Raw genomic sequence first — 21,687 nt, forward strand, 5'->3', positions numbered from 1 at the left:
TATTTCTCCAACATTGGTATGAAAGCTACAACAAAGCAAGCTCCTGGACCATCATTCACATCGAACACAATTTTTTCCAGTCAGAATACCAACAGTTCAGTCAAACCAAGTCGACCGGTTACCGAATCTGTCAAAAGCTCAATTATCAAAGGTACCACCTCGTGTTTGTCGTTGTTTTATTTTTCAGTCTTACCTTAAATGTCTTGTTTTTATTTGATGTACTGGAGAAAAAAAGGAAAAGTTCTTTCTAATCATGGGCTCCTATCAACCTTCCCATCACATCAATGGAATGCTTTTTTAACACGAGCCTGAAACAACTAATAAATATTTTGGATGCCACAGTTAGCTTCCTCGTGTACCATTAGGGTCAGAGTGAACAAGTAAGGCTATTCCCAGTCGTAAAGGGAGACTTTGAAGAACTTGAAAGATGTTATCAAAGGCTGGCGGTCTCGGAAATTAAGCAGGGCTCGTTTGTATGCTTCTGGTTTCGTTTTCATAGGCGATGAACTATTTTCAGAGCAGAAGAGAATGGATAAAATCGTGGCCCTCGATATTTAAATTTAACCAATTCCGATATCATTTCACGCATACTTTTGGTAGATCATCAAAGATCTCCTAATCTGAGCCAGTGGAGTGCTTGGTCGTCTTGTTGCGATCCTTGTGGGAGTGGACTACAATATCGACAAAGATCATGCAGCAAAATGGAGATAGAACATTGTACTGGAAATGAAACGGAGACAAGAATGTGCAAGGCTCCTTCTTGCGAAGGTAACAATATAAAAATATAAAGATTAAACCTACACTCGATTCAAGTGGCGCATCCAACCAAAACGTATCCCGGTTTCCTCAGCATGAAATGACTAAGAGTATTCAATACTATTTCACCTTACATGGGATGCCCATCCATCGAAAGACTACCCCCGCCTCCCATCATATTTCATCAAGGTTCCCTGAAAATTTTCAGGTGCTCACTTACACTCATGGGTGGAGAAAAGCACTGTGAAAGTAATGTGTTTTGCTCGAGAACACCACATAGGGACCCGGCCAGGTTTCGAGCCCGGGAAACTCGACCCGAACTCCAGCGTTCTAATAATTAGACCACCGTGTCTTCAAAAGTAAAGAGGTAAAAGATTAGAATGATCAAGGGAATGTATCTGTGAGGTTCAGTATATAAATTTTAAGGAGAGGCTGTTTCGAAATTTTCAAAATCTATCTTCTTGTTTTAATTTCTGGCATGCAAGATATAGTGAAGGCGTTTCGTTGCCCAAAAAGTAGGAATCCTTGTTATGAATGTATTTTATTTATCATTGTGCGTTCATTGCTTCAGCTACCTGTTTCAATATCACTGCAATCTTCGTCGATTGGAAATGGGATGACTTACTGTTGGTGGAAAATAGCTCTAGCTTCATTTCCCTGGAAACGAAATTGCGACAAATGGTTAGTATGTGTGAACGTTACAACACTTCTTTATAAGAACCAAGTTGGACTGTTTTACATCAGTGGCGAGAAGTTTCCATATCGGTGTTGGATTAATGGAAACTAGTCGGTTGAAACGAATAATATATTATAGATAGTAAGTTTAAAAGAAAGCGAATAACTGACGGATAGACAGGATGACAAACAGACAAAAAGCAAAAAAATATACAGACAAACCGACTGAAATTAAGTACTTTGTCTGACATAACTATTTAAAAATAAAGTTCTTAGAAATGCTTGGTTTACATTCTAGATCACAGACCTGTACCCTGATGAATCTGTAAGTGTTACCCTCTTATCATGCTGGTGAGTTCACTATAATGAATACAATTAAAAAAAATGGCCCCGAATGGCCAGAGGACCAGGAGTTTTTGATGCTTTTCATTTGTTCTTCTGCCTTAGGAAGGGGAGTGTTGTAATCCACTTTACTGTCGCTTTTTACGTGGTTAAATCAGATCAGATGGTGAGGCTAACTGAAAATATGAGCAGCAAAGGACTTCTAGCTTCTCTTGAACTGGTGAACATTACAACTAACAGAGGTAATGTGTGGCGATGATAAATAATTACCGTTAAGCGCCTATATATCCTTATGGGCATCACATTCCCAAGTTTTTGTTACCACGAAAACACATATTGTATACAGACGTGCTCGCCTTTTACTTCTTCACTGTTGGATGAGGCAATGACTCCAAACTGGGGGGGGGGGGGGGGGGGGTGGGGATATTCAGGATATGGAGAAAAGGGCGTCACAGTCCTATCAGGAGTATCTTTTTCACTTATCGTCCTCCCCTGGTGATGATGCCCAACGCTAGAAATGTTTTCCAAGAGGAAGACACCTACACAACAGATAGAGCATAGTATACAAACTATGGAAAATTAAATGTAATTTTGAAAAATTTGACACTTGCCCGACAGCATTCCAAAATAAGTGCATCACCGTTATAACCAAAGATAATAAAGAACAACACTGAGCTTATTTTGTCGTGTATTCCCACAGAGTAAGCTAAAATAGTTATTTTATTTTCCATAGTCTCTAGCCAAGTTCCCACCATCATCGAAGCATATCTGACAAGTGCCTCTAGTCTTTGGATGTCTTGGACTCCAGTTGTGGATAAAATTGAAGGTTATCATTTGGCATTTCGATCTAACAGGACCAACGAATGGACAAGCTTATACACTGATAACCTGACACTTTCTCTTTCTTTGGTGAACTTGACAAACGGTGACGTTTACAGAATCAGGGTGGCAGCGTTTAATTCTGAGGGGAATGGTATTCCTAGTGACGCAGTTGAAATTCAAATGGAAGAAAGAGGTATGCAGAATATTATGTTGAAGACCCAATGTCTCTCGTCGGTAGATTAAATTGAGAGTAAAATTATCAGGAATAAAGATAATCTTAAAGTGGTGGACATTATAAAAGGGAAACATATTTTCAGAGCGCGGGTTACCTTACATTGATGTTTAATGCGTTTAATGAAGTCACTTTAACGCATTTGGCTTATGTAACATCGTTCATCCTGGAATTTTTAAAATAGCTCCCAGGGTCGCCCCAGACGTTTCATTGTGGGAAGTCAAAAACACTTCTTCCTTAAAGATTTCATGGAGTACCATACCTGCGCAATACGTCAATGGAAAACTTTTGGGTCACCATGTCATGTTCAAAGCACTGAAAGTGGCGGATCGAGATTATGATGAGGCCAAAGCTAAGATAGTAACCAAGCCAGCTTCAGTAGGTGAAAAGAACGAACTGGTTTTGACGTCGCTGAGTTCGTTCACGCTGTATAGAATTACAGTAGCAGCGTTTACAGCAAATGGAATTGGGAAGATTAACGAACCAATCTTTGGAGGTAAACGATAATACTATATGATAATGACAAAGAAGGCAACGCCAAAACTATCAAGAAAAGAAAGTTATCTCAGTACGTGACTATGACTGATCGATTTTGCAGCCCATATTTGACTGTACAGTTTGCTTAATTCAAAGTTTGTTTGAATTACAATTTTACCCCTCTAATAATCGTTTTTTCTCTCGAATTTATGGCACTGTGCGTTTCCTGCCCGGGCCATAGATCTGAGCAGAAAAGGCTCGGTCCAGATCTTAAAGTTCTATAGCAGGGCGATTTTGGTTTTAGACGAAGGAAAGAACGAATCGTAAAGCAGAAAATAGAGGATGTTTTTAAGGTAATTGATCTAGCAATAGCCTGCTAAACCGTTCGCACAAGGAAAATATATTGGATTCCTTATATGCCTTAGGCAGATAGGATTTTCCTTTGACACAGCATTGTATGCTAATCTAGTAATTACGGCTGTATACCTGTACTATTTGTGATCTGCTTCGCATTATCTTAAAAAAGTGACATTTTTCCCTATAGAAACCTGTGCGTGTCCCGCAAAGTTGTACACAAACTGGGCACCTTATCCTCCCTACGTCACAGAGATTGACCAGGAACCTGGCGGAATCATCGGGGAGCTTATTCGCGATATGATATCCTATTCATGTGGCACTTGTCAGGGAGGGCATGGGAACACATTTTTAGACTTAACCCAGAACGGTAAAGGAGGTCTCTCTAAAAAGACATCGATGGCTAAGGTGCGCAGTGACGTGGACGATAAAACGCATTTGAGTTTCCCTGTCATAGGGAACATGGACGATGAGAAGTATCTGAAAGAATTTGTTTTCATTCCTGTGGTTGCATCACCGGGTATCGCTTTCATATCGTTGGGAAGTGAGCCGAGCAGACAAGGGGTGATTACCTCGGCGTTGAAGAAAAGTTGGCCCATCGTTGCTCTGTCATTGGTAATGGCAATCATGGTTGCGATCTTCATTTGGATTTCAGTAAGTGACAACGATGGGACTTAATGGCAGATTGATTAAAGGGAAAGACGATGCAAAATATTAGTAAAGAATTATCTCACACATAGCAGAGTGAACTTTTGATAAGTAAATGAAGGAAAGACATGACCAAGGGGCGAGAGAGTTTTAGGAAACAAAAAATAAAATATTCTTAGAAAAAGTTTTTCTGGCTGTTGCCTTTAGTTGGATGGTGTTTCGATTTGAAAGGCTCAACTTAACCATTTCTTGCTTCCAAATAATCATAGTTTGTCCTCCTAATAAGCCTGCCGTAGTATATCTATCTATCTATCTAGTTATATATATATATATATATATATATATATATATATATATATATAAGTATATGAATGGCTAATATTATATCATATCACTCCTTTACAACAGGAGAGGCAGATCAATTCAGAGGATTTCTCTCGGTCATTTTGCAGAGGAACCGGGGATCTAACATGGTTTTCATTGATAACAATTACCACAGTGGGGTGAGCATTGTATTTTTAGCTCTGCAATCACCTGGAAATGTCTGTCTTTTTTATAACATTTATCAATTAAACAAATACACCGGTAAAAAAACATCTTTAAATTAGAAATCTCGTTTTTAACTCGTGAATTGCGCGCATGCGCAAGAGCGAGTTATAGATATGATGTGGGGAATAGAATTCGCTCGATTGGTCGATTCCTGTAAACTTTTTTTAGATTTTAGGCTTTTGAGTGCATTTGATAGTTTTTGGCGAGCAATAAACAGACGAAATGGCGACCTTTGTTGCTAAGAATAGTGGTGGGGTGAAAAAGGAGCCAATGATAATCTTAAAAGAGTTTTTTTTTTCGTTTTAGTTTCAACAAGCGGCGCCAGCGACTGGCAGGCATGCAAGGATTCACACTGAAATAACAGAACAACCTTCGTTTTTCATAAAATTGTAATTTACAATCCTTGAACCTGAAAACAATCCGAAGATTCATTGAAAATATCACTTACTGCTAAGAGCTCGGAGTTTACAGATGTTCACAACTTTTTCTGTTATAGCGTGAGATTGAGGACAAAATTGATCATTACGTTTCGTCGCGTGTGTTTTTCCTGTGTGAAGCAACAGAAGATGCCGGCGACTGACGAAATAACAAGTTAACACGAAAATCAAATAACACCTAAAAAAACAATTTTAGCTACTGATTTTCAGTGAATTTTTAAAGAACAATTTTCTTTTAAGTTTCAAGACAATTTGAAGATTCAACATACATACAACGTACTAAAATGCGAAAGTTACACACCACAAAATTGATAAATAGGCCTGAAATGAAATTCTATCTTGTTATTGATTATACGTTGCCTAGCACGTGACTTAAATCTACCCAGGCGGAGATCCAAAATGACGGTGGCAGGCTTGGCTTAGATATATCACTCAAAACTCGTTCCCGTTTGTCTCATTTGATGTTTTCATTAAGACAGTATTGCCTTGATTTTCTAATATTTACAACGAAAGACAGTAAATTTCACTTTTCACCCACATTTACTTCTAACCTTTTCTTTTGAACCAGAAACAAAAATGATAGACGTTTAAAACACATGACATCGTCCACCTTGTAAAATGTAATAGCTGATCATTTCAATTGTAATGCCTTCTTATCCCAACGTTACTTTGTTTCTTTGCGACATTAGCGAACACTGAACTACTGCTTGTACTCTAGATATGACAATCAACCACAAAATTCCCTAAACCAGATAACATTGAACATAATCTAAAAAATCATGTGTCAATTCACGAGTTTGCTCACAGAGCACTTTGATTTTTGACAGGCGTAGCTAGGACTTTTCAAAGGAAGTTGGGGGCGGGCAAGGAGGGAGGGTAGCACGTTATAAATTTTCGGGTTCCTAGGTGACTAGGCTTGATCGACCGGCGACTACAGATTTTTCGGATTCGCAAGTTCTATACTCCTAGCTCTGAAAATATCTGAAAATAAATATTATCTCAAAAGATAGAGAGGGGAATGGGGGGCGGGGGGAGGGGAAGGGGAGGGGAGGAATAGGGTGGTCATGGATAGCCCAGCCTTCCATGCTCCTGTGATGGTAATTTTTAGCCAACGTTGTTCTTCGTTACTACCTGCAGATTTGGAGACAGAGTGCCCGTGGCAGTAGTTTCCAAGCTCATCACGATCATTTGGATCGTGCTCGGCCTGGTACTTCTCTCACTCTTTATGGCAATGCTGACTGTGTCTTTGACTGTTATGACAGCAGATGAGGGACGAGCGATGCTGTACGGGACAAAGGTCGGTTCATATTCATAGAGTGACCTCTGGTGATATATGGGAAACCGTGATCTATCAAAAGTGGACACGAGTTCTAGAAACTTATGCTAAAATAGTTATCAGTTATTATCTGCTTCCCTCCATATTGATGCGGGTCCGATTTAAAGACAGATAATGAAAATAGAAAGAAAAAAGATAAGGGTTGTTCTCCGCCAACTGTTGAGAGCTTTGCAGAAACTATGGCCATGAGCCGTTTAAGTTTTATGTGTGATTCTCTTACTAAGTAAACCATGATTAGTCAATAAAATTTTAAAGCACTAATTCACCACTGCAAATCAATGAATTTTGATCTAGGTGACTGCATTGAAAGATTCTCCATCGCATCGTCTTGGAATACGGAGAAATGCCATAGTAGGTAAGTAAATGGCAAACTCTTTTTCAGTATGGGTAAACAGGTAAAAAAAAAATGAATGACCAACACAGATCACAGAGTTCGATTAATAGTGCCTGCAAATATGGGGACGTGAAACTTGAGTGAACACTATTTTGCGGTAAGGTCCTGCCCTCTTCCTCCTCGGAAGAATGCCACCTTAAGTGTAGGATTAGGAAAATAATAATGTGCCAGTTGAAGACCAGGTTTGCCCATGACACATCTTAATCAACCAGTTTTAATTTGGGAAACTTTGTATTTCATCAGATCCTAGAGATACCCTCCAGGAAGCGTTTAATGCTCTTGAAGATAGAGAGAGCGATGGGTTACTGTTGGATGCATATGTGGCCGGTAGTGGTGCCAAGGAAAAAACGTATCGTGTTAACCAAGTAATAGACGTGAAAAAAGGACTTGGTGTAGTACTGGCCGGGGATGCGATGGTTTTGCGATATCGAATACGTGATTTTGTGAAGAAAAATGCAGAGAAAATTACAAGGATTATTCAAAATAGTACAACACCTCTGCTGGTGAGTGGCACTATTAATTGTCCTGTATCGGTTGCAGATCAGCTGCAGTTATTTCATAGCGTTAGCCTTCGAGAATAAATGAATCTTATAATGAATACGAAAGTGATCTTTGCAGTAATGAACACTACTTGAGCAGTAGAGGTCATGGGTCCAAATCCTGTACAGGTCTGAATTTTTTTCAGGTCTTATTTTCACTACTGCTCAAGTATTTTTCATTACTGCGAAGATCGCCTTCGTATTCATGTCTTTATCCGCAGTTAAAATATATGACTTTCATATATTCATAGTCGTTTGAATCTTATAAGATGTTTTGGTGTGTAGTATCGCTGAGTATTTTTACGAGTTGTGCTGTACTTTGACTTCATTCGGTTTTTCGTTCACACAGGCCAGCATAGCTAAGGATTTTTTTTGCAATAATTGAGGAACACTGAGCGTTTGATTGCGAAAGACTAAGATTCTCGTCAATTTTGCATTGAATTTAAATGATATTGGGAAAGAACAAAAACGTCGATTCTCTAGATAACGGAAGGATTTGTACCAACAACATACTTACTTCTGTACATTCTACTATAAACAGCAACCAAAACATAGTACTGCTGAGGAAAAAGTGCAAAACCTTGTGGATGCCAACTCTCAAATCTACCGGGATGCCGTCACTGTTGTGGCGGGTGCTTTGGCTGTGAGTATTGTGCTTGGAATTGCCTGGGAACTCTTTCGAAAACGACGTCTTAGCCGAGAAAGAGGTAACTTAAGCTAGGAGAAACATTTCCATTGCAGATACGTTCCCGTAACTCTACTCTTTACCTGATAGAATACGCTTTAACATGGCGAGTTGTTAAAATAGATTACATTTTGGACAATTGTAATATCCTATCTACTAGGGTATGTTCTCATTTTGTATGCGGGATTATTTCCATGCGTTCCTAGGTGGAAAAAAATGAAGATTTACCTCTTGTAGTGTCGAAATAGTTGACAAAATTGAAATTTCTTGTGCGCCTGACTTTACTAGAGATAATTATAACTCATTGCCCAACAAAGGAAACAAATTAGTTTCAAATATTTGCGTTTTAAAATGGCCATGATCTTTAAAAATTAATTGTTTTCATTTCAGGGGGAAACAAAAACTCTTGTGTATCGGATATGGCAGAGGCTGTGGAAGACTTCCATGACAAATTTAAAAAAACCTATAACAGATTGAGAAAAAAACACTCAGAGGAGTTAAAGACTTATAACACTTTTGCCAAAAGGTTAAGTGCAATACAAAAATGTAATAATCCTGTTGTTGGGTAAATCCTAGAAGTACCAGAAATTTCAAAGAAGATTTCTAATAGAAATTCTCCTCGTATAAAGTTTTTGAACGTGTTAGAAGATTTTTTGCGATAAAGAAGACAATTTTCGTAAATGACTAAAACACTGCAACACGAGATGTCTCTCACCTTACAAGATATTTTTCTCACGATTTGCACTATATTTAGGCAAGGTGTTGATGTTTAACGAGACAATCCCTTTGGCTAAAACAAGATAAAAAAAGTTCTTCATCGACAACTAGTCTGCTTTTGTCATATGCTTTCGGCTTGCGATGTAGAAAGTAATTCCAACCACGACCAAGAATGTTTAGGTCATAACTTTAATAATTAATATCATTATTACTAATAGGTAAGAAACGTTGGGCATTTTCAATTAAAAATTTGTCGAATCAATTTTTCTTGTTTGTTTGTGGATCAGAACTGGTTCACTCAAAAACCGCTTCTTGTACACTCTCCGTTACATTCCCAATAAGCTGAACCACAATCAGTACAAGATCCTCCGTCGGGGCCACCATTATCTCGTGTCTTTTGTTTCGGACCCTTATAAAGCAGAGCTCGTTCTGAGGGTCTAATTCTCGCACTGCAGAACGGGTCATATTTATAAGGCTCTGATACTGCACCGCGTACAGTCTTGTGGTGTTGAGGTCGAGATTTGACCGCAGTATCAGGCCATCCCGATTTGTAACCATGAGCGCTATTACGCCTTGATGAGATTGGATACGTCGTAAGACTCGTTCAACGTCTGTTTTCGAAACTGATGCTTGAAAAGCTTGCACATCAAGATCATCCATTTTTCTGCGGGAAGAATATTTCTGATTGTAAGTAAGAAGTCAACATAAAATAGAATGAAATAAATGTCAGATGCGAAGTTAGGACTAATGCAGAAATTTGATCAATCGATGTGGATGCGAACCAGATGTGTGGATATTTTAGTTTGCTTTTATTTTGCGTCCTGAGCAGCTGTAAACTAGGAGCGAACTTGGTGAGCTTCCTAAAGTATTGATCTGTAAAATCACTGCAGGAATAATTGAGTTCAACGCATTTCTTTATGCGATGTTATCTCACTGTTTTTGGAAAAACAAAAACAACTATTATATTCACCTAAGTGTCGGTGGCTAGCGGTGAATATTTCCGACGCTGCTTCGCGGCTCGGTAAATATCCACCGCTAGCCACCTGCACTTCGGTGAATAGTTGTTTATTGATATGTGCAACAATCCTGAAAATTGAGGGAAAGTGGTTTTTAGATCAGTAACAAGCAAGTACAATCATGATATCGCTGCAATTCTCCGCGCTTCTAAACGATTTATTTTAACGACACGGTTGCACATCGTAGAAGGCCTTATTAAAGTTCGACAGATGAAAAGATTACTCATATTTAAGTGTCGCACTGTGAAATACGTCAATCAAGAGTGAAATACTCGAGAATTTTTAAATGGCATCTTTATACAGTTATAGAAAAATTTCAACCCTTTTTTTCAAATCCTTATCAAATAACAAAAACGTTCAGTGTATGACAACAAGACCGTTAATTTCGAACGAAACAGTTTTTCAAATCGATTGCGTCATATTTGGGAGGAATATATTTAATGATTACAGTAATAATAATACACATTGCAAATATTGAGGATGAAGTGCTTGTATCACCAGAACTCGTCCCGGGCGATCCGCCGCTTTTGCTTAAAAAAAGTCGATTGGCTGCAATATTCGGGTTAAGGAACCATGTCGTACAAGTGCATTTCTTTAGAAGACTGAGTACAAAAATACATCGCTAAAATGTTGTCATGAGTGTGACAATGTAAACAAACGTACTCGTTTATTTTTCTTGATATCCTACATCTCAGTTTAAATCATTCCCCCAAGGGAAAAAAACCAAATTGGCAAAGAAATTCTTACCTGTTTGTCTTCGAAATCACTGTGAGAACGCAGCTACCCTCAAAGGAAAAAGCAGTTTTCTTGAAACTGTGCCTAGTGGGTACGCTTGCTTAGATCTTCGTAAATATAACAGGTGTTTTAATCCTATTTAGTCTAGTAATTCACAATTACTGCTGAATCTTGAATTTACATTTAAATGCAAACTGACCGACAGGAAAAGAAAACATTTGGGCTTTTCTTCAAAGTCTCACTAAAACGTTTCCCACATAAAATATATGACTTTTTAGCATTTTTTCTTTCTTATAAATTCTTAGGCTCGATGTAAAAGTATCTTAAATTCGTATTTCGTTAATGTTTCACTTTAGTTTTTTTAACGGCTTTAAAGGCAACAGTTTGGGGAAATTATAGATAGAGTTCTGTCAAAGAGAAAACTAAAATGATAACAATAATAATTATAGAAATAAAAAAACCTACTGGAGCTAAAGAAAAAAAAATGAAAATTTCGACGACTGCTTAATTTTTTGTTCGCTATAATTTGTGCGAGGTTCATTAAAACCAGCGTGAATTTTTAAGAGCTTTGTTCCATTTGAATGATTGTTTTCAATGATTCACTTGGAGTTGTCATACGACTGACAAATAAACGTGTGTTATCGTACAAGTATCCACCGTAAAGAATTCCTGGGCTTGACATCTCGATTAGTCCTTTATCAGATCAGCGAAGGAATGTCCGTAGCTTAACAACTGAGTCATTCGTTACTTGGAGAGACTAAATAATATTGACGGAAAACTTGCTTAAGAAGTTACTAATAAATAGCTAAAGTGCTACGTAAAACTGTACGTCTGCAGTGTACTGTGCGTCCTCAGTGTGAATCTTGTACATATTTACTTTTTGTGGTACATTCTTTTAATTACGCTTTGTTAATTCCCTGCCCAACCAATATTACATTGCTTTCTTTATATTAACAATAGTGTTTGCTTGTTACAATAAATGACAACAAAAAAAGATGAAAAAGAGGGAGAGAAATATTAGATTATTTCATATCTAATTTCTTCGTGTCAAGGTAACAACATATGTGACAAATTGTCTGTGACGCTTTCTCGCGCTAAAAGTTTAAGGTTACAACGTGCACGATGTATTGCCTTTCACGGTTTTACGCGCTAAGGGCTAAAGGTTATAACACGAATACGTGTAGCGCTTCCATGCGTTAAGGTCAACTGTTACAACATGTGTGATGTATTGCCTGTAACGCTTTCACGCGCTAAACTGTTGTATGTTTCAGTTGCTCAACAAGCCCTTAACTTTTTGATAGTCGTTATCGGAATATCGGAAGATATCGACAACTTTTTGAGGTTAAATTTTATGTCGAATACACGTCTGTGATCAACAAAACATATTTCGTTCATAGTTGGGTGTAATTTTAAAGAGTTATTTCAAGTTATCAAAATATTCTTCAACTGAATTGTTAGCATTGTGAGCATAGGTCTCGGCCTTCGACCCACTTTTGAACTGGCCAATACGCATTAGGTTCCCTGTGGGAAAGTGATCTCGCTGTTCGTTTTTCCACTCTTGATTTCCCATATGGTCTCTGCTGTTCTGTTTCTCGTTCTTTGTCTCTTTTAAGAGTAACAATTCCTTAGTATGTTTGGCTTTCAGATCAGTGTAGGTTTGACGCATACGTTGTTGTAAGTCTTCGACCATTTCGCGCAGCCGGCTGACATCGTTCATCTGTTCTCTAACATGTTCCAAACCTGTAAGCAAGAAAAAAAAAACACAAAACATCTAAAGAACAATCTTAGAGTTCCTTTGACATAAACGTCTCTTACCTATTGTTACCCAAGTTTTTTTGGAGGTTTAGCCCTCGCAAAGAGTCGCTATCTGACTATTTTCACTGTTTGTCGGTTATTGTTACATAATCTGTTAGGTTAAGACCAAAAAGTCTTGCAAGGCTGGAGAAAAACTACCATCAGAGTTTGTTCGAGTTTCTGTAGAATTAACCAACAGAGAAGAGTAGCCTATCCTGAATGGAATGGTCGTCAACCATAATTATTAGAGCCCAATAATTCCTCCAGGTTTCCTGACAGTATTCTGATAGTTTGTTTACTCCTAGCTGAAAAGGGATATGCTAGTGCATACTTCTGAGTGAAGACGGTGATACATATGTTTACTCTTGCACGTGGAAAGGGTGATACTCATCCTCACTCCTGGTTGGAGAGAAGCTATGAGAGAGTATGGTGCCTTTCGAATGACACAAACAAAGACTGGAATAGCGCACGAACCCACCAGACTCATAGTCTCCATACGGAATCCGATGCACTAAACGCCAGCTTGGCCCAGTTGTTCGAAGGCCGATTAATGCTGACCCATGGTTAAATTTTTATTCTGGGTTTCTTTATTCCTTTGTTCAAAAGCCTTTATATGATATTTTTTTTCTATTCCTTTTAAAGCATCCAATTATCAGATTGTAGAAAAAATATTGTACAGAATTTTCTTTTAAAACTTTCAGATCTGAAATCAGATTTCACACTAACCCTGGGTTATCTTAGCCAGACTACGAACAACCCAGCCCTGGGCAACATTCTAGGAAGTAGGATATGTATCAGTGATGAGCATTTACCTCCATCGTTTCTTATTTTATTATTGCCTCTGCAGCGATACAAAATTTCCCATATCAATCCAAGAACCACTGCCACCGCCATGCAAAATCCGCAGTAGAAAACAATATTTTTAAACAGTGGGCTTGAAACTTCAAAAAGGCCTGTAGACATTTCAAGTACCAAAGGTTTACCGGTCTAGAATTAGGAAAGAGAACAGATCAGTAAATCAGTCAGTCCATCACTCAATCATTCATTCATTTATTAAATCGATCAATTAACTAGTCAATCTGTGAAAAAGCTACTTTTAGCATTCATGCCGTTGCTACTTCAGTTGGTCATTTGCTAAGTCTGTTAAACACTCAGAGAAAATATTTCTCACTTAGGGAGATAAGTTATAAAAGTCAGACAGTCTTCGTTTGTCAGTTAATCAATGGTTCGGTCATTCGTTCGTTTGTCCCTTCGTTCGTTCGTCCATTCGTTCGTTTGTTCGTTCGTTCGTTCGTTCGTTCGGTCTTTCGTCCATTCGTTTGTTCGTTCGTTCGTTCGTTCGTACGTTTGGTCGTTCGTTCGGTCGCTCATTCGGTCGTTCGTTCGGTCGTTCGTTCGGTCGTTCGTTCGGTCGTTCGTTCGGTCGTTCGTTCGGTCGTTCGTTCGTTCGTTCGTTCGTTCGTTCGTCCGTTCATTCGTTCGGTCGTTCGTCAATTAGTTTGTTCGTTCGTTCGTTCGGTCGGTCGGTCGGACGTTAGGTCGTTTAGTCAGTAAGTCAGTCAGGCAGTCTTTCAGTCGGATAACAATTAATTCAATATATGAAAACAAAAGAAAGTCTTGAATGAAAGCGTAAAACCCTACCTCGATCGAATCGATATTCTCCTTGATGTTTTTAAATATATCTGCTATGTTCCCTCGTTTAAACAAGTCAAAGCATTTCTGCAATACGCCAGAATCCCCGCCAAAAACTATACCATACGTTGAGGAATAATCGTATATCTTGTATATGTAAAGATGTTTGGCTTTGTCGAAGAGCGCCCTCTCGCTACCAATAGCATACGTATCGAATAAGGCGTGTATCACTTTTCCGCTTTCCAAAGCCGAAAACACTTCACGGAATGTTTTGTACGATACTGCAATTTGCAATGATTAATTAATCAGCATTACTTTGTTGGCTGCAATTGAGAGTCTTTGAAAGTAAGCATTTGGCACTGGCCAGTTTTAACGCAGGTTGATGTGGCTTATAACATGATAGTGCGATCTAGGGTTGTAGCTTCAATGGGGGGGGGGGGGGTGAGGTGGTTGCGCACGTATCCCTTTTCTTTATAATTACTTACAATAATGTGCCATACCCCCCAGTCCCATTAGCCACCAAGTTTAATAAAAGTTCCCCCTTCCTCGCCCAGCCACATATTTAAGGCAATTTGCTCCCTACGCCCCTGGGATTAATCGTTGATACTAAAATCTCTAAAACTCATGAAATTAAATTAATAAGGCAACTAAGTCGAGCTGGGGAATAATTTGTTCATTTTTGCTTTCTTAAGAACTCGACCACCAACAAATAATCACTGATTTCGAAATACGACGCTGAGACTTAAACTCTCAATTGTACAAAACGTATAATAATAAGTTTTTAACTAGAAAATAGATTTCTTCTTTGTGTCTTACCGTTGTCCATCTTGGCATTCTTTCGGATTCCAAAGCGAAATTCTGGAGACTGTTGCACGGCTGCTACCTGGGAATCGAAACATAGAGAACATCCGTATTCATGTCCTTCACATTGCTCCATTTACAATTCCAATGATAGTGAGAGCGAGAATTTGTTTAACGATTTGAAGCTTCCTGAACAGAAGATCATATCCTTTTGGAGTGAAAACTACCTAAAGTCTTTTGTTCTAATATTTTCGCGGATTGCCTCGATCATATGCATCTAAGCACACCGGAAAATTAGCACAATTCAGTTGTTTCCGTTGTAACAGTTTTATCACTTTACAAAGTTGAAAGCTCTGAAGGCCCCAGCTGAATCATAAGAACTCTATGGTAATCTTTACCTTTTTTCCATAAATATCGAAGTTCAAATCGATAGTAAATGATGTTAAAGCTGTGGTGATGGATCCATTGAGAATCCCTATAATGACAAGTCCCATAAGAATCCAGAACACTGAAAACAAGCGGCCGTATCCAGTTACTGGCGCCCGGTCACCATAGCTAAAGGGAGATAGAACATATATAACGACCGGCTAGTTAGGTGAAAAATTAAAAACCAAACAAACGAAAAATTGTGAACAGCTTTACAACCTATTAATGTATTTGCTGAAATTCTAACTAACCCATTGAATCATACTCGCTAAATCACTCTCTCACTAATTAACTGACTGATTGAATGAATGATTTACTGAAAAACAATACGAAAAGAAAATACCATAACTGAGAAACTTGTATAAAATGGGTAAGCACAGTGGCTCACCAATTTAAATCATAGCCAATCAGGTGCTCTTTGTGCAGAACTATATTTAGGTCAGCACCTAAAGTAGTCCGGGATTGCAAAGATCGTCGTTATGTGACTAGTATAGATAAGATCTATAATCTGGCAAACGTTTGAAAATGATCTTTTTATTTTAAGAAGTATACAGCTGTAATACATACCCAACGGTTGTAGCGGAAATGTATGACCACCAAACACCTTCACTGGTTCCTCGGATAAAAGATGATTTAAACTGTTCCGTGTTCTCTTCTCTCTCCTAGAAATGGATGAGACAGAGGTAAGGGTAAGAGCTTTATACAATCATGGAGCCCCAAACATTCAGTCTGATATCGATGATAACTCGTTAGGGGGCAAGAAACAATTTGATAGGGTCGCATGCAACAAGCATGCTGCAGTATTTGGCCCATCAGCGAGCCCAGTGGTAAAGCATTGCACTTCGAAATCGCAAAGAGCGGAAGATGTTTCATCCAGGTTATCAATCGCTGAAACATCACTAATCGCTCGTTTACTCATCTGTTAAACGCGTTATCGACTCTTTCTACATCATTAAATTTATTGGCCCAAGGTGGGCGTTGCCAAAGCGCATTCTTGTTTTTCATTATGATCTATCTCAGAAAAACAATTTGAGTGCCGTCTGGGAATTTTGAAGCTTAGTTGAAAACTCAACCACTTACCAAATACCATATAACTATTCCCGATAGGAGTACTGATACCATGGTAATTGCCATAACGGGCCATAAGCCAATAACAGCAGCAAATAAAGAATACTCCTTCGAGTTGTCAACTTTTGTATTCACAATGTGAGCTATGCCAGGTGATTGAATAAGGTCAATGAACCTGTAATCGTTTTTATAGCTGTGGATGAGAGAAGAAATAAAAATACAAGAGTTAAAATTAGCAGATAATAACTAGGCAGTTTTCAGTGGGTCAGTTAGGAAGTAATCCGGGACTACAAACTGTCGCCTCATCAGTGAGACAGTCGGTCAACGGGCTGGCAGTTCAATCAGAGGGACAATTAGCTTCCCACGTAGATGCCAAAAGTTTGAACACCTAAAAATTTCAGAAGGGATCCTATAGCAATAAACCTGTTACCTCTTACAATTTCAAGAAATTATTTTCCTCTAATGAATGACTACTCGAGCTCTGTAAAAAAGAAGTCTGCTGATTTCAGTGTCAGGAATGTGTTACATTATAGGCTAAACCCTTTACACCCTAACATCAGTATGCTTACTCTCCATACTGTTCTATGGACATTTCCTAGGGTGCTGACAAGGAAAATTTGTTTAACAATTCTTGAGCTTTTCTAGAAAAAAAATATCCACAGTTCACTTCAGTTCAGAGTCTTTATCCGCAGTTCAAATATGTGATTTTCATATATTCACAGTTATTTATTCATCACTTCACGGGTTTATTTGGAACCAACATAAAGACCAGCTCCCAGCTGGCTTGTTAGCTCAGTTGGTAGAGCAATGCACCGGTATCGCAAGGGTCATGGGTCCAAATCCCGTACAAGCCGACAATATTTTTCAGGCCTTGTTTTCACAGCTGCTCAAGTACTGTTCATTACCGCGAAGGTCGCTTTCATATTCACGTCTTTATCCGCAGTTCACATATGTGATTTTTATATATATTTACAGTCATTTATCATTATCATTATGAAGTACCTCGTGTACCAGTTCTTTGTTCTTAACACATTTTCGCGTCATCTGTGATCTCTTAATGAACAGAGGTGCGGCAACATGAAATCCACTTGTTAATTTCATAACCATAAATTACAAAAACAGTCTGTACACTTACTTGAGCTTTCCCTCAAATCCAAAAACCGGAAAAGAAAAATCGATCTCTTGCGAAATGTTCTCAACCATATCGTTGTATGTTTTCTTGTTTCGCAAAGTTTCTTTACTGGTATAGCTGCTGTAGTCAACATAAGATTCTCCATGGCTTCTACAATAGCCACAACACGCAGACACCATGTCCACTACAATTTTTGGAATAATTCCACCAATGGGCAAGCTGGATGTGGAATTGTCAATCACGTGGTCAACATATGGCGGGAAAAACATCCAGTTGGTGGTCAATTGCTTGTGACAATAGCACGTTTCTGTGGGTCAAGGAAAGTGAAAGGTAGAACAAGCTTGGCAAATGCTATGCCGAATGTTATTCCTAGATGAGGAAAACGAGGAACCACTCACTAATCGAGTTCGAAGTCCATACTGTAAAACAAGGAGCGATTTTTTTTCTCTTTTTTTTGCGTCCGCTTTATTCAACGTCGTTATCTTTCTTCTCTGCCGCGTTCTTTGCATAAAAACGGAAATATCAACAGTTGATGGGATAACAGTAATTGCTCATTTTACCTGCGAATATCGTCGCACTCGGTCCCTCTCCTTTACGGGTGGCTCCCCAAACCTCTATTTTGTACACAGTATATCTGTTCAAGTTCTCAAGTGTTGTGGATAAATTACCAGCCGGAAGCACTTTCTCTTGAGGAGTTCCATCGAGTTCTGTTCCATCTACTAGCGACATGGGCGTGTAACGAACGCGGTATTCCAGAAGAACACCACACACATTCTGCGGAGGGATTGGACGCCAAGACACCGGAATGGTGGAAAGAGAAGTGTGGTTTTCAGCCACAAGGTCTTGAGGGGGAAGGTTGGGCACTGGAAACCAGAATAATAGATAAAAATAAATAAAATAATAAGAATAATGAATTAATGTTTCTGTTACTGTATATTAGGGCATGTTCCGGTGTTTTAGATCAGTTTTAATCTTGCTAACAATCGAGAGGTAGAGATAGAAAAAAAAAATAAAGAACAAACAAAGAAATTAACAAAGAAAAAACGAAACAACAAACCAAAAACAACAAACAAACAACAACAAAATAACAAACATACACACGAATCAAAGTCCTCTGATCACAACTCAGAAACGAGGCCTTTTGAACCCTCTGAATTAACCCAAGCGTTTCCCAAGAGATAAAAACTTGACTGACAGCAGCGCAAAACGTATTTTCAGTGACACGTCAATAACTTCTCAGCTAGCATGTTTTCAGAAAGCGCATCGTGAAACAACCGTTTTTAGAACGAGATTAAACTCTAAACCAGATCGATTTCAACAAGCTTTCGGAAAACAAAACTAAAAAAACATTTGAACTTATTACTTATTACTCTTTTGAAAACGGGAATCACATGGACTGTTCACCAAAAGAAAAGCTGTTGATCAAAATATCCTACCACCCTCCTCCGAGGCCACATAGACTGCCTTGCTCCAGGAGCCGTTCTTACATAACGTAACCGTATGCAGCTGAACACTGTAATTGGTAGAAGATGTCAGTCCATCAATCTCCACCATCGTTTCAGTTGAATTTACTCGAACAGTTATTACCGAGATGCTAGCGTCAAGTGGCGCAAACTGGATAACATATTCCAGCACGAGTGGGGAGGGGTTAGGTGACCATTTAACACATGCAGAGGAATAGTCCGTCATATTTGCTTTAACACGACGCGGTGCAGCCAGTGGACCTGAAGGAACCATGCAAGACTTAAAACAAAAACAATAACAACAACAAAAAAAACATAAACAAACGAAAACAGCAACAACAAAGACCAGAACAGCCAAGTGACAAGAAAAAAAAATGACGAGAGGGAAGTGGAAGATATGATGAAAAATAAATGAATTATATAAATAATGAAAATAAAACAGAATTGAAAAGTTATATTTCCTTTCTTCATATCAAGATATTTCTTTTTCAGACCTTTAGCTGATAAATAAAACCGGCCGATAACGTTTGGAGGACAAAATAAACTAAAGAATAAAGTTTGTTTGTATACTTCATTTTTGCGAAGAATCACAAACCAGGAATTAACGCTGATTCTCAGCGAAGAATTTCTACGGTGTTTCTTAGGCTTCTTTCTTTTAGCTACTCATCCAATTAATCCATTAAATACCAAAATCTCTTCATTGCTCTTGCTGTCGTCCACGCTGTTCTCACGTTGGCAATTCTGATGGGGGTCAGATTTAGGAGTGATTGTATAATTTGTATTTATTTCGTGAGAGGAAATTTCTTATTCGTCCTTCCTAAGAGTGAAAAGTTTAATTTCGAAACAAACAGAAGGTTACCTTTTCTTCCTGTGACAACATAAGTTGGTTCACTTTTTCGGTTCTGGCCGCAAGTCAATGCAAACTCAAGCTCAACACTGTAGTTTAAATGAGTTGAGAGATTTTGTATCATAAGGTACTTTCGAGAGAAATCGGAGACATTAATACGTTGTGCCAAATTTGGGGCGACATTTACTTCGTGATATACAACCGATGATGCGGAGACAGTTTGTTGTCTGGGAAGACAGACGATGATTGACGAGTTACCACGCGTAAATGCAGTCAGCTTTGAAACTGAAATCGTCATGGAAACAAAGAATGTTATTGCAATAGATTAAGAGTTACTTTTCACTATATTTTTAGACCCTATAAGGGAGAGTCAAAAGAGTTAGCACCAACTAACCTTGATTTTTTTTCCTACAACTTGTTCTTAGCACCAACCGTTTAATTTATCACTTTCTTTCACGTCTCCAAGGCAAAATTAGCAAATATGAAGAAATTTACTTTTCTTTTGACAGTGGCTCATCGTAGTCTCCAAAATGCTTTAACTCAAAATGGCCTTTGTGCTGACCATAGAGCAAAGCGAAATTACTGACGCTGGCTAAATCAAATTGTCTCTACAATACAGTCGTGGGTACCAAATTCAAACAATGATACATCGTAAAGCTGTTTTTTTTTCTTTTTTTCGGTAACAGAACGTACAAAGTTCTCTGCTAGCTACTATCAGCACATGATGTGATAAGCTCTTTTAAGTATGATTTTTCAATTTTACGCAGAGCTCAGGGTGAAACAAAATAAGTTTATCCGGTTTAGTTTCTTTATTCACTGGACTATAAGTAATCCCACTTACTAGAAAAGTTACTCGTTTGTATAGCTATAGGAGAGCTTAGCGGACCGAGTCCCTCTGCAGTCTTTCCAGCCACGCGGACAGAGTAAGTGAGGGACGGGTCGAGACCAGTTAAAGTCGCGACGGTGATGTTAGCTCTAGTTGATAAAACCGATGCATTTCCTTGTCCAAAAGGAGTGTAATGTACCTCGTATTCCTCCAGGGAGGGGAAGTGTGGGATTCTTTCCCAGCAGACTTGCAAAGTTGTGGAGTCTACGCTGGTGACCTTTATTCCACGAGGAGGAACTACGGGAACTGGAACAAACAAGAGGACACCGTGATGCATTCTGATTCAAATCATTATCATCATCATTTTGCACACTTGAAGACATTTTTAACGGTCAGTTACTCTTTATACTATATTAGTATATGTAGGGATAGATATTGACTAGGAAATTAGGTTAATTTATGACATGGCCTCTAGGCTACGCTTAGCGACCTACTGTGCCATAAGAATTCATAGCATTAAGATATGTAACACCTCTGATATAATAATAATGAGATATGGCTATGTGCAAAGTGCAACCACGGTCGACTGAGAGCAACCAAGAAAAAAATCCAGTAAGTAGCGGGGGAGGAGGGGGGGGGGGGGTTTAAATTAAACCGGGACCACCGCATTCAAGTCTAGCATCCCAACTGACTCGGCCACACTGCCTGCAAGAGACAACCTCGGCGGCGCCTCGTGTGCCAATTTTCTTTTTGTTCTTACCAGATTTTGACGTCATCCGAGATCTATTACTGTACAGACACACGGTAACATAGAATCTATAGAATTGTTAAATAACCGTTTTATGGCTGAAATGAAACTAACATGGTTTCTGGAGCATACTTCCCCCAAGATAGCAGCCTAACCCGAGGAACCCTGACCGCGTTCTTGACTGAAAGCAAACGACTAAGCCTGAACACAACCTTCCTTATAAGGGAATTCATTGC

General features: G+C 38.7%; 3 protein-coding genes across 3 annotated transcripts; 1 reads left to right on the top strand and 2 right to left on the bottom strand.

Annotated features, from left to right (window-relative positions):
- Positions 1 to 2: 2 nt before the first annotated feature.
- LOC131775092 (uncharacterized) lies at positions 3 to 9,138 on the top strand. The gene is made up of 14 exons (XM_059091182.2): positions 3 to 151; positions 601 to 768; positions 1,328 to 1,437; positions 1,730 to 1,782; positions 1,879 to 2,015; positions 2,507 to 2,788; positions 3,012 to 3,323; positions 3,849 to 4,312; positions 4,715 to 4,809; positions 6,430 to 6,589; positions 6,923 to 6,983; positions 7,266 to 7,525; positions 8,103 to 8,268; positions 8,637 to 9,138. Exons 1-14 carry the CDS (start codon positions 19 to 21, stop codon positions 8,813 to 8,815), a joined length of 2,580 nt encoding a protein of 859 aa, XP_058947165.2. The 5' UTR covers positions 3 to 18; the 3' UTR covers positions 8,816 to 9,138.
- A 119-nt stretch (positions 9,139 to 9,257) lies between these two features.
- LOC131775086 (dynein light chain roadblock-type 2) lies at positions 9,258 to 9,623 on the bottom strand. The gene has a single exon (XM_059091178.2). It carries the CDS (start codon positions 9,621 to 9,623, stop codon positions 9,258 to 9,260), a length of 366 nt encoding a protein of 121 aa, XP_058947161.1.
- Positions 9,624 to 11,659: 2,036 nt separating this feature from the next.
- On the bottom strand, positions 11,660 to 19,256 carry LOC136277627 (uncharacterized). Its single transcript, XM_066160006.1, has 10 exons — positions 19,004 to 19,256; positions 18,128 to 18,430; positions 17,571 to 17,874; positions 16,448 to 16,628; positions 15,935 to 16,029; positions 15,340 to 15,496; positions 14,957 to 15,023; positions 14,150 to 14,421; positions 13,321 to 13,495; positions 11,660 to 12,454 (listed from the first exon to the last, which is right to left on the bottom strand). The coding sequence occupies exons 1-10, from the start codon at positions 19,254 to 19,256 to the stop codon at positions 12,132 to 12,134; spliced, it is 2,130 nt and encodes a 709-aa protein (XP_066016103.1). The 3' UTR covers positions 11,660 to 12,131.
- Between the last annotated feature and the right edge of the window lie 2,431 nt (positions 19,257 to 21,687).

The sequence above is a fragment of the Pocillopora verrucosa genome, chromosome 13 (assembly GCF_036669915.1).
Source record: "Pocillopora verrucosa isolate sample1 chromosome 13, ASM3666991v2, whole genome shotgun sequence".
NCBI lineage: Eukaryota > Metazoa > Cnidaria > Anthozoa > Scleractinia > Pocilloporidae > Pocillopora > Pocillopora verrucosa.